General features: G+C 42.1%; 1 protein-coding gene across 1 annotated transcript; it reads left to right on the forward strand.

Moving 5' to 3' along the window:
• Positions 1–7,028: 7,028 nt before the first annotated feature.
• IL22 (interleukin 22) lies at positions 7,029–9,130 on the forward strand. The gene is made up of 5 exons (XM_041411345.1): positions 7,029–7,223; positions 8,024–8,089; positions 8,185–8,328; positions 8,541–8,606; positions 9,017–9,130. Exons 1-5 carry the CDS (start codon positions 7,029–7,031, stop codon positions 9,128–9,130), a joined length of 585 nt encoding a protein of 194 aa, XP_041267279.1.
• Positions 9,131–12,430: the final 3,300 nt, after the last annotated feature.

Raw genomic sequence — 12,430 nt, forward strand, 5'->3', positions numbered from 1 at the left:
TGCTGGGCACAAGATCAAGACCTTTTCTGCTCCTCACCCTACTCCATTAACACGTAAGCTGGGGGCGTACAAGAAGTTGGGAGGCGGCACAGCCAGGACAGCTGACACCAACTGACCAAGGGCATATCCCACACCATGTGGTGTCACTCAGCATATAAAGCTGGGGAAATGGAAGAAAGTAGGGAGATGTTCTGAGTGATGGTGTTTTTCTTCCCAAGTAACCATTATGTGTGATGGAGCCCTGCTTTCCTGGGGCTGGACACCTGCCTGCCCTTGGGAACTGGTGAATTAATTCCTTATTTTGCTTTGCTCATGTGTGGATTTTGCTTTACCTATTGAACTGTCTTTATCTCAACCCACAGGTTTTCTTACTTTTGTTCTTCTGATTCTCTTCCCCATGCCATTCCAGTGGGAAGTGGGTGAATGTCTGAGTGGGACTTAGTCCTGGCTGTGATTAAATTACAACTGTGTGTACATATGTATGTATGCGTGTATCATTTTTTCTGAAACTCAAGGTGTCTTTGTGTATAATACTGTCATGTGCTGGGATGTCTCCAAAGCACCTATTGTAGGTTGTGAATTACAATAGGAATGGCTGGCAAGATCCAGAAAGCATTTACTTTTGGATTTCTCCTTTCTAGGCCCCTTTCTGGTTACTGGGTTGTTTTGACACAAACGTAATCTGCAGATGCACCCTGTTCTGGAGAGCTGGGTGCCCAGGTCTTGCAAGGTTTTCTGTGTGCACTAGAGAAACCTGCTGAGGCTCAGTGCTCCCCCAGCTAGAGTGGGCCTGTGAGTTCCCAGAATGGTGCTCTTGTCCGGAATGCTTATTTGTGTTTCCAGTGGGAAGCTGGCTCCAGCCTCTTTGTGTATTTTAGCTTGCACGACACATAGCTAAAAACAGATAACCCAGGAAAACAGCGTCATAATTCCTATGCTGCAGCTATTTTTTCTGGCCCCATAAATCTCACATTCTTGGCAATGTTTTTCTTCCAAGAGGAAACTCATTGACTTGCAGAACACTCTTGGGGGATCGTCAATAGCAGAACCCTGGTCTGGGGAAGGCCTGGGGCAGGGGCTGTTGGCTTCCTGGGGATGGACACAAGTTGGAAAGCTGCTGTTAGTGATATGAGAGCTGTCACCTTCTCTAATGGCTCTGCTATAGTGAATAACTGAGTTGCCAGGGGCTCACTCTCAGAGGTGCTGAGCTCAGAGTGTCAGGGGAAGTGTTGGTATATGGGCAGTGTCTGGGCACAAGTGCTTCACCTTCAATAGCGTTACTTCTCTTCAAAATGGCTTCATATAATTAATCTGTTACATGATAAAACTGCTAGTACTTGGTCAACCAAGGTGCTGGGGCTATTTCTTCACCTGAGTAACTGTTTATTACTGGATTTTGAATTATAAGCCAGTTTGCAAAAGTCTGTTCCCATTTAGAGTGGTTTTCTTTGAGCTACAGTATGTCATTAATTCCACTTCATCATGTTACTGAGTCATGGCTGTGCAACCACACCACACATCAACAGGAAGCTCAAAAGTTTCAGTTCACCTGATCTGTCTGTTTGCAAGACATAGTTGGACACATGTAGGTCACTATATAAAGTGATAGTCTTATAATATGTTTGTGACTTTACATGCTGTATTAAGAGTTGCTGTCTGGTGGAAGAGGTTAATAGTGGTGCCTTTGGTACTGTGAGGCTGTGTGCACTGACATGGTCTTAATTCTCTTTTTTCCCTCTGTGTGAACTGAGTGTTGACTGCTGTTGATAAGTCTTATTAAAACTTCTTTATGTTTTACTGATGTTGGCAGGAGTTTTCTGAAGAAGCAAGACCGCTGGTCTAGGATCTATTGCAGTTATATTGACACAGGGTGTTTTTTTTTTTTTTTAATTAATTAGTTAATCATTTAGGGACTGCTGTAGAAATTACCACCTCAGTGGTCCTGGTAATAACATGGTATTAACACATTAAGAACATTGGTAGCAGCAATATAGTGTTGTCTCAACATATCTCTAGGTTGCTTTCTCTTGTATCTCCACTATATGAATGTTTTTGAGAATAAATTATTTAAAACAGAAGGGGTTTGTTGTGTGTTTGTTTGTTTTGGTCAGGTTTGTTTTGTGTGTGTATGGCTGTGGTTTTTGTTTTGTTGGTTTTGGTTTGGTCCCCCCCCCACCCGAACGTAATTTAAAATTGAGGCAGTGACTTCCCCTCTTCTTGGATGTTTTATGATATGAAATACCAGCTTTATGATATAGCATCTTATCCTTAGGAGACCCAAAAATTATGTAACAAAACCAAGTGAAGGTCAGAGACAAAGATCTTTGATGAAAGATCAGATATAAAAGCCGAGGTGTTACTGTTAGAGGAAATGTGTTACTCTGTGTTACAAAAGTGTTACAGCCAGGGAAGGTAGGAAATCGAACAGCCTCAGCAAAAACCCTGAGTCAGCAGTGCTTGTGCTGAGAGCTGTCTCCAGTCCTTTTCAATCACCTAATATTCCCAGGCTAAGCAATTTTATTGATGCTATTCATTCTTCTTCCAAAGGACTCACAATTTCTTACATAACATTAAACCTATAAAGAAACAACAACAAACCCAAAAAAACCCCAAAAAACCCCAAACACAAAAAAAACTCCAAACAAACAAACAAACAAAACACAAAAAGAAAAGAAAAAAAAATCAAGCAAAAATATAATGGTAAATATAATGTCCTCTCCCAGTCTCTGTATTGGCATCATTTCCTCTGTAGAAATTGAATCCCTGCTGCCATTGCTATTGATTGTGCCCAGAAGACACTTGCCTGTGTACTAGGTTTCCATAAGGAATGGTTGGATTACAGGAAAGCTTATTTTTAAGTTTTGTAGGGAAGAATTTATTTCCATTACTGAGGTTTTCATTGCTGGGCAGAGAGTTGATTAAAATAAGTTTACTGGAGCTTGAGCTGAAACAATTTTATAGTCTGCTTTAATCTTTGGAAGTTTGAAAGTCTGGACAAAAGCAGAGAAGGACTGAGATAAAATGGATGTGGCATCTGAGTGCTTCACAAATGGACTGGAGCAAAATGAGGGGATGAGTGTGACCTGAAACCTGAGACTGAGTGCTGAGTTTTTGGTGTTACATGGCCTATGGCCCATTCATACAAGGGTTTAAGAAAAGGCCGAAGAAAAGATCCAAGAGCACCCTACACAGGCTCACTTTTTCACATGCCCACTCTTGACAGTGTTTCTAGCCCAGTGGCCAGTCCTGACATTTCCAATAATGCAGTATAATCCTGGCTGGTTGAAAATGGACTAAAGCCCATGAGAATTCCTGCATGCTAGTATGTTGCTGCTGATGCACAGCAGCTGAACATCAACGTACAGTATTGGTTGCTCACCTGTGACCTCATTCAAAGTCAGAAGGAAGTGTCTGTGGCTTTAGAAGCAGATGTGATGCAGAGTTCCAGTCCTCCTCAAAAAATCCTCTGTCTTCAAAATGGGTCAGCAAGTCATTGTCAAGAATATTTACCGCTATGGTTTCTTAATGAATTAGGGAAGTTCCTAGACTTCAAAAGTTTATAGGTAAGTTAAATGATAGGACAGACACTTAACTCTTGGGGTGGTGACAGGGAGAAAAAGTGACCTGTGAACAATTTCAAAATAATTTCCTAATTAACTATATTTGGAAAAAAATGCAGAGAGTACTCTATAGAAGATTAAAGGTCTTTGGTAGGTTTTAATTAAAATGAAAGCAGAGGACATCTATTTTCTTGAAAAGGTTTCATATTTTAAACAGTGCTACTAGCCTTAAATATTAATAAGACCTATTTAAAAATCATAAAATAAGAAAGGGAAATTACTTTGCCCTCACTTTTCAGATGCATTTTGTCCAGTTTACTCTTTCTCCACAAAGCAAGACCCTCCAGTGATGGTTTTGTCCAGAGTACCACATTTTAAATGAAAGGCAGATTTCCTTCCACTGATCTCTCCTGCTGTGCAGTTCAGGGTAGCCCATTTGAGAAGGGGAATCTAACCAAGCAATTTCTCTGAGGCTCACCCTAAATGATGGTTCAAGATCTTTTTTTTGAAAAGTCTATTGTAACAAGAATAAAAATAAGCCCTTCCTCAAATGTAGCAGAAAACACAGAGCTGAAGTCTCTTCTGGAATTCAGCTGGGGACTGGAGTAAGATCCTGGAGCACTAGCACAGGTTTTCAGCCCCATCTTTCGGTGGGATGCATCTCTGGGTGTGTATCTCCCATCCAGGGTGTGGTGAGCCAGTGAAAAGAGGTGGAAGCTGTGCCTAGTCTTTGTTCAATGCAATCTCATAGCAGAAATACAAGACCCTGGGAATGGGAGGCATTTTTTCACTTCCAAAGAAATCCGATTGACGTGTTACAAGGAATCACTGAAGCTGTGACTGTAGCTACACTATAGCTCTGTGGTACATCCAGGACTAACAGTCCAGGGAAGAGGCTGGGAATGATCTGATGAACATGGGAAATGTAAAGTCTGCTGTGTTAGTGTCCAGTAACATCTTGCCTGTTTGCCTTTGAGCTGGACCATACTCAGAGTAAGCCAGAGGGATGAAAGATACTTGTAACTCACAGCTGCTAACAAACGGGTAAATAATGCAAAAGCATTAGGAATGTCATAAAAACAGAATTTGCAAAACATGAATTAATAAACTTGAAATATGCATTTCAACATCTCAGTGTCAGGAAAATAGCAAGGTGAACTGAAAAACTGAAACAGCCTCAGAAGGAGGACATGATGGCAAAACCAAAAAGTAGCATGGCTGAGATGGCTAACAATACAGATGGGAGACTAACTTAAGGTTTTCTAAAATAGATATGTCCCAGTGTATGGCTTCAAATAAAAGAGCAGTAAGACAGAAGAGATCCTGTAATTACTGCATAAGAAAGGGCAGAAGAAAGATTCAGCATCTAATTGCTCATTAATCTGCCTGATTTTGTTTAAATATCCATCAGGACAAGGGTCAAGGTGTGCTCCTCACAGTGGTTTGAACTGGTGGGCATGGCACAGCACCTGCTTAGGTCGTGCACCCTTTCCATGGGATTGGAGGCACCAAAAGAGGTCAGGCAAGCTGGATCTGTGTCTGATGAGTGGGTGACCAAAGGGATGGAGAGGTAACATCTGCCAGAAGGTCAAGAGGACAGGGGAACTGAATGCCTGTCCACAGCTCCTATTATGGGTATGGGACTTCAGTTCTGATGGATGAGCTGGTGGAGAAACCTCAGTTAGAAGCAGACTTTGGTTATCAGCCTGTGTTTTGCATTTCAGGGAGGGTCAATACTTCCAAGCAGCCTATCCATCAGGATTCTCCCAGTTTGGTCTTTACCATCTGTCCTTTGGTAATGTAAAACTCAGCCTTTCATCTTCTCATTAACCTGTACTCCCACTGGAACTATTGTATGAAGTATAATAGTTCCAGTTGAAATATATGTGGAAAAGAGTTTAGAAATATATTCTTGAATAGCCTTGTGGTGCATTTGGGTGTGAACTAGACTGTTGACACCCTGAGTGCAGACTCTGTTTCTGCTGCCAGCTGCAGTCAAGATGCTGTTGGAGGCTGGTCATGGGAATGGGTACCTGAGAGGGGCATGGTAAAGGAGGTGGTGATGATGGCTCCAGGGTGCAGCTTCAAGGGCACAGGTCCGTGCAGTGCTGATGTAGCAAGTATCTAAGGGCAACTGAGGCAGGACTAGACATGGAGGGATAAATTCTTGCTGCAGAGGCATCAGAGGAGGCCAAAGAATAACCTTTGTTCCACTCAGCTTTTAACTGCTTCCTTTCAGGTGTAAGAAAAAGATCTGGGCATTTCAGACCGTGAGGTTAGGTTGATAATGGCTCTTATCCTGAGAATGTGAGTCACAAAAAATGGAGCCCAGCCAGAGAGATGCCCACCCTCAGTGCTCTCAGATATCCACTCTCAGAGGCAGAGCTGAAGCCTTGGTTTTCTAGATCTGTTTTCTCCTGTTTGTCACCTGTGTACCTTGTGGGTATTAGAAAACCAGGAGTTTACATTTGTACCAGTTCTGCGTTCTCATGCATTACCATCTACAGATGGGTTGCAAATTACTGTCTAAAGAGTGCAGTGTCCTGTTTGGAACACTGCATGGTATTTCAGACTGAAGGTGCAGCACTGCCTGCATGTTAGCAGAAGAGCCTTAGGAGCATGGGAATCACCTGGACTGATACATGACCGCAGCTCTGGTCATTATACCTGATTGCAGCCTTAAATTCAGATAGTATTTTTGAAAAAGGGAATTTGGAAATCAGGCATGTGATAAATGCAGTGTTGGCCCTGCACAGTTTCTGATTCCTCAGAGGGGATTGCACAGTGATGTGCAGATGGTCAGTGACTCCAGTGGGCCACTGTGTGGGGAAGGGTATTTTCAGGGTAGGAGCCACAGGTGGTCAGTGCTTTGGTTCTGATACAGTCTCTGATCACTTGTGTGCACCAGTCAGCAGCAGTGAAACCAGTGTTGTACCACAGAAAATGTGATGGTTTTGTGCCGTCAAATTGTCAATCAAGTAAGTGCATTATAATTAGGACGGCAGGCACAAACTCATACAATTCTCAAATATTTTTAAGCAAAAAGAATTCAGGATTCCTACCCTGGTAAAAGCCCCTGCTTTGCCCCACATTAATATTTGGTTGTTTTTATAGGAAACTAAAGTCTGTGATGGCCTTGAAGTTGTATTTGTGGGTTTTGAAGTGGTTAGGTAGTTCTCAGAAGAGGATACTGGAAAGTAAGAGACTTGCTGATGTCATTTTTATTTCACCATCAGTACTCCAAAAAAAAAAAAAGCTGAGAGAGGTGTTGGTGGCCCTATATAAGGTGCAGCTCACCTCCTGCAGAGCATGCCAAGAATCACAGCAAAGGTAAGGCTTGCAGCCCTTGTGCTGCTCTCACTTTGCTTCACCCGCTCTCCTTGGTGCTAACGCTGCCTTCCCTCCTCACATCAGTGCTGAGCCTCACGTCTGCAGCCTGCTGGGACGGACAACTCCAGACTCTGAGACATGGCCTCCCTGCACACCTTTTCCAAGAGCTTCCCAGGATGGGTTTTCTTCTGCTGTTGTTGCTGTCTCCCTCTTCTTCTCACCAGCTCTCTCCCTCTGAAAGGGGCTTCCACTGCCCATCATGCCTGCAGGCTTAGGAAGATCAACTTCCAGCAGCCCTACATCAGGAATCGCACCTACACCTTGGCTAAAACGGTACAGTCATCCGTGTGCTCTTTGTGGTGGGATCTGAGGACCTACTCCTCTGTTGGTGCTGTGGCTTCTAGCCTTTGGCATTCCTCCCTCTTTCCCCCGCTTTTCTCTAGAAAAAAACAAACAAACAAACTGTAGATTTGCAGTTAAGGCAGAGTTTGGGTGTGTGCAGCAGATCCATTGCCTGCTGGCTGTGTAGCCAGGAGAAGCTGCTGCCTCTCCTCCTGCTGCTCCCCAGGGGAAAGTCAGCCCCTGGAACAGCACAGCTGCTTCTTTTCAGGCAGCTGTTACCAAAGTGGGTAAATTGTGAAATATGACATTAAATTTCTCAGTTTGCTCAGGCCATTTGGAGCTGGGCCTGCCCATGACTCCAGTCACTGCCAAGCAGATGCTCAGGTGTTCTACAGTGCTCTGCTAGGGCAGGTTTCCTGGCTGCTTTTGCATGGGTGGGTCTCCCTGGGTGCGCACCACTGAGCACTCCCAGCAGCGCTGCGGGCCACTGTGAGGTCGGCCACCTGCAGTATCTGGTTTAGTCACCATAACCACGACGACTTCTGACTTTAATGTGGGGGATACAAGTTCACACCTCGGCTTATTTATTTTCCTGTGATACTGACCTTGAATCTCACCCAGCTGAGGGGAGAAACAGACACGATGTCCAAACTTATCTACCTGTAACAGACTGTGGTGTCCATTCCCTCATTTCACCTGCACTTTCATTGCTGATGAAAACTTCTGGGTTTATTAGTAATTTTTAAGTAAGGTTTCCATCGCCACCTGACTCTTCCTTTTTTTCCTCTCAGGCCAGTGCCTCAGACAAGGACACGGACAACAGATTGATTGGGCAGCAGCTCTTTGTTAACATCAGGGTAAGCCTTACATGAGGAGCCTGCCCTTTGCATCCCTCTGCGGCACATACGATCTCTTGCCTTGATTTAACATGACCTCTTACCTTCATACATAGGAAAACAACCACTGCTACATGATGAAGAGGGTTGTGGAGCTCGTAGTGAAAGATGTTCTCCTCACTGAAGTCAAGAGCCAGTACCCTTATGTTGAGGAGGTGGCACAGTTCTTGGCATCGCTGGCCTCAGAGCTGAGCAGTTGTGTGAGTAACACTGGGTTTCTCTCCCTACGACTCCCATTGCTGCTCCTAAATCTCAGAATGCTACAAGCAGTGGCAAAAGGCAGTGATATGAAAGGAAACCTCAGATCAAAGATATGAAAGTCAGAGTTAATAGAAAGGTGTGAAAAAGAAAAAAATAGTACATTGTTGCATATAGCTGTCCATCTTATGTCTGGATATATCCTTTATTTTAGCAATTCTCAGGAAAGAGAGACCACATTGAAAAGAACCTGGAACAAATGAAGAACAAAATGGAACAGGTACATTTCCCCCAAACATTTAGAAGGAGCAGTTTCAAACCCCAGTCCTTTAGCTGGATTAAGGCTGACCTAATTATGAAACAAACTCGAGATTATTTAGGACGTGAAGCCTACAAGGGAATTAAATGATTAATGATAGATTACTGATATTTCCTCTTCTAGCCATCCCTCACTAGTCCTGTTAGCTCTCTGCAAATGTTATGGTAATTTAAACCTTAAAAAATTAGGTTTCAGGAAACTTATATTCTAGTCTAGATTTGAACAAACTAGTTTATATCTTATGATATAATGACACTAACAGAACTGTGTAACAGAATTAGGAAAGTAAGTTATTGATTCAGTTTCTGTGACAATCCTAATTTTCAAAAAAAATACCTAGTTGCTAAGATTTGCATTCTGCTCTTTTCTAGTTGGGAGCAAATGGAAAGACTAAAGCCATTGGAGAGCTGGATTTACTGTTTGACTACATGGAAAATGCCTGTACTGATGCCCCAAAGAAGGGAGGGAACAAGAAGAAAAACTGAAAAAATTCTGGATCAGGCTTGAAGAAATGTCTCTGCAGATCTCTTGCAATAACTCAAATTGATTAGCTGCAACTATTTCCATTCCCCCCAGATGCAGTTTATTTTTCACTTGTGTCAAAACTAGCAAACTAAGTGGGCAGAGACAGGGTGTTGCTGTCTTCTTTGAAAATGAAAACTCCAAGACACTGCCTCTCAACTGCATCCCAGGGCATTAGTTATTTATAAAAGCACTGTTCTGTCCTCCTTGTCTCCACAGGAATGAGGCAACCATTTCTGTCTTTTATACACTGAAATTTGACACCTATGAATCAGCTTTGTTTAAGGCAGTGATGTTTTGATGTGATGTTTGTTTTAGCCAGGATGCTTTGAGTCTCCTAGTTGGAAATCTCTCTTGCATATGTTGCCCTCATCTGACCTTTAACTTAAAAGTTGGTATTTCAGACTGTTTCAGAAGTAATTTTTGTCATTTGTATTTAATGGTAACTTATTTTAAGGTAATAATTATACAATACTTTTATTTATATAGATTAATTGAAAAATATCCAAGGAAATGTATTTATGAAGCTTTACCAGAAATTGACACTGCTGTGTAATATTTATATGCAGACGGAACGTTTTATAAATGCTTGCACTTTAATTTATTATAATAAATATTTTGGTCCTCAAATATTGCCATTTGTAGAGCTTTTTGTCTTTTCTTCAAACACAAGGGAGATGACACACATTTCACCTGTGGAGATGCTGGACTAGTGGCTGTATTCTTGTGCCCAGAAAGGATGCAAGATCTGCCTGGGGCTATGCTTCTTCACCTTAGCCAGCAATTCTGACTTCTCACTGGCCAGGGCTTTCTGGGGAGCATGTCAGTCAGCCTTTCTTGTAGGGGGTGGTGGGACAAATAGCATCACTCCTGAAAGCCATTGGTTTGGTTCACTGGTTCTGCCTCAGTACACACACAGACAAGATCCCCCCTTGAATAGCTGCTGTTGAAAAGTCCCAAACTGTCCCCTTGGATGCAGCTGCTAATGAAAACTCAGAGCTCTGCATTCCCACTGCCCATCCACAGCATACTGAGCACAAATGGTGTTCTGCAGCATCAGGGATATGAGAGTCCTTCAGAAGAGAATGTTTGGTGCCTGTTCTCAAGACAAACTCCAAGGTAGAAAAACTGCCAAGTCCCTGAAGCACTGTTTAATCTGTGATTTTCATGTCATGTCCTTCAACAAAATCTTCTGGAAAGAGAAAAGAGTTGCTCTGGTGTAGCCAGGGAAATTGGTGACTGGACCAAGGTAGTGAAAAGCAACCAAATAATCAGAAATTCAGAAAAAATATGTAACAGCAGATTCCAGCAACTTCTTCTTGAGCAAGGCCTTACCATTTATTCATCAGGGCAAAAAGTATCATGTCCAATTTAAAAAATGTTGTTCCTGAGCCAGAGCAAATCAAAGATGGATTTAAACCATCCATCCATACCTATTTTGAACACAGTTTATGTGAACTGAAATCACAATGCATTCTTGTGGGAAATCACATATTAAACCAGCATATGATGCATTTGGGTGATGGATGCTTGTTGCCTGTCAAACTAGGTGCATTCAACATGGTTTACATTCTCCCCACTTGCATTTGCATATCACCAGACATGATTTACATACCTGTTCACAACCAAGGCAGAAGTGGCCCATTAATGACAGGCAGCCAGGATCTGGCACTACATTACATTTTCAGGGATTTAGCCTTTATTATGTATTCAGTTGGATATGTATTTCCTTTCTTCTGGAATAAGGAATGGTGTTGCCAAGAGCTACTAGCCAGCATACTTTCTCTTATCACTCAAACTTGTGAGAACTGACAGCAAAGGAAGGGAGTTTAAACACCAAATGAATAGTTCACTTCACTGACCTTTGAGATACAGTCTTTCCTTGAACTACATCTGTCTCGCTTTATAGTCAGTGGATGGTAAGAGGAATGATACAAGTGTCATTTCTCTGGTCTGCATTAGAAGTTTATAAAGACTGTGGCTTTGGGCAGGATAACATGACTTTACCCTAAAAGTACCTGTTTTGTTCCTTAATGACAAATAAAGACCAGACCATGAGCCACATACTTGCTGTTCCTGGTTGGTAAAATCACTTCACAAATGGATAAATAACTTATTTCCTTCTTCTACTTCCTTTAGGTCTCTTCTACACTGTCCTTACTGTGTTGCTTTACCCAGAAATGTCAAATCAGTCTCAAGTTTTCCACACTGGAGCTAAACCCAGATTAAAACCCACCTGTCCACAAAAACGTAAAAATGAAGTTGACTAATTATTAACTTCTCCAACCCTAAAAGCCACCAGTTGGAAGACTCTACCACAGAAACCTCATGAGCTGGAGCCTGGAAATGCCACACAGCAAACTTTGTAGAATTTCCTTCTCAGGTTTTCTTGCAGCGTAGGTGTGACTTGAGGATGTGTGAAGGATGATGGTGATGGTCAGTTTTGAACAAAGGAAGTAAAAGTCAGAGTAGGTTTTCCTTAAACAGGAGGAAATGTCTGGGACAAACAATTACTGACCAAAAGAAAATAAAAATGTGGTTTCAGTCAGGCAAGCTGGGTTTTAATTCAGTTAATAGTTCCTGCTCAAAAAAGGAAAATCTTGCTGAAATGTTTTGTTCTGACATTTTCTAAATAGTTAGTGTTTTGGTTTTATGTGCGTTTCTTTCAAAGGTTGAAAAGAGATTTGAAAGCAAAATGAGCTGTTTCATTTTGAGTTGGACAAGTGCTTTGGGCCTACACAAAATGAATTATTTTGGCTTAATTTTCTGGTTGGACCACCAAAGAGAAACTTCATTATTCACACAGTTCTAATTCCCGTGGCCCTATTTTCATTTCCTTTTTCTGCCTCCAAGTCACGGGCTGTTTGCATTTCCCAGAGATCCTTGACTAGCAACCTTAGGGAAAGCACCTGCTCCACATTAAGGACACCTCTACTACAGGGGCTACAGGATCTCTTCCTGGGCAAAAATTCACAGACCACTCTACTGTGAAATTTGAATTTCATTGACTCTTCCTCCCCTTCTCTCACATTTGGTGACCAGAACAGGCACTTTTTCTTTTTCTACACCGATAATTTGTTCAACATTTTTAAAACTGCCTCTGAAATGTCATATTGTGAAGAGAGAAGAACCCAAAGCCTGAACAGAAGTTTCCACATCCTGCTGAGTAAGTACTGGTGACAGTTTAAGAAACATGTCTTAAATACATTGCCTGGAGTGTTACTCATTTAAGAGATTTAGATATTCAATGTATGAATATATAC

This window comes from Onychostruthus taczanowskii, unplaced genomic scaffold (assembly GCF_017590055.1).
Source record: "Onychostruthus taczanowskii isolate IOZ18803 unplaced genomic scaffold, ASM1759005v1 scaffold35, whole genome shotgun sequence".
Classification (NCBI taxonomy): Eukaryota; Metazoa; Chordata; class Aves; order Passeriformes; family Passeridae; genus Onychostruthus; species Onychostruthus taczanowskii.

Excerpts from the sequence above, each read along its gene's own strand:
- IL22 (XM_041411345.1), top strand. The coding sequence starts at position 7,029 with ATGGCCTCCCTGCACACCTTTTCCAAGAGCTTCCCAGGATGGGTTTTC. Across the intron at positions 8,090-8,184 it reads AGCTCTTTGTTAACATCAGG|GAAAACAACCACTGCTACAT; the intron begins GTAAGCCTTACA and ends CTTCATACATAG. Across the intron at positions 8,607-9,016 it reads TGAAGAACAAAATGGAACAG|TTGGGAGCAAATGGAAAGAC; the intron begins GTACATTTCCCC and ends GCTCTTTTCTAG.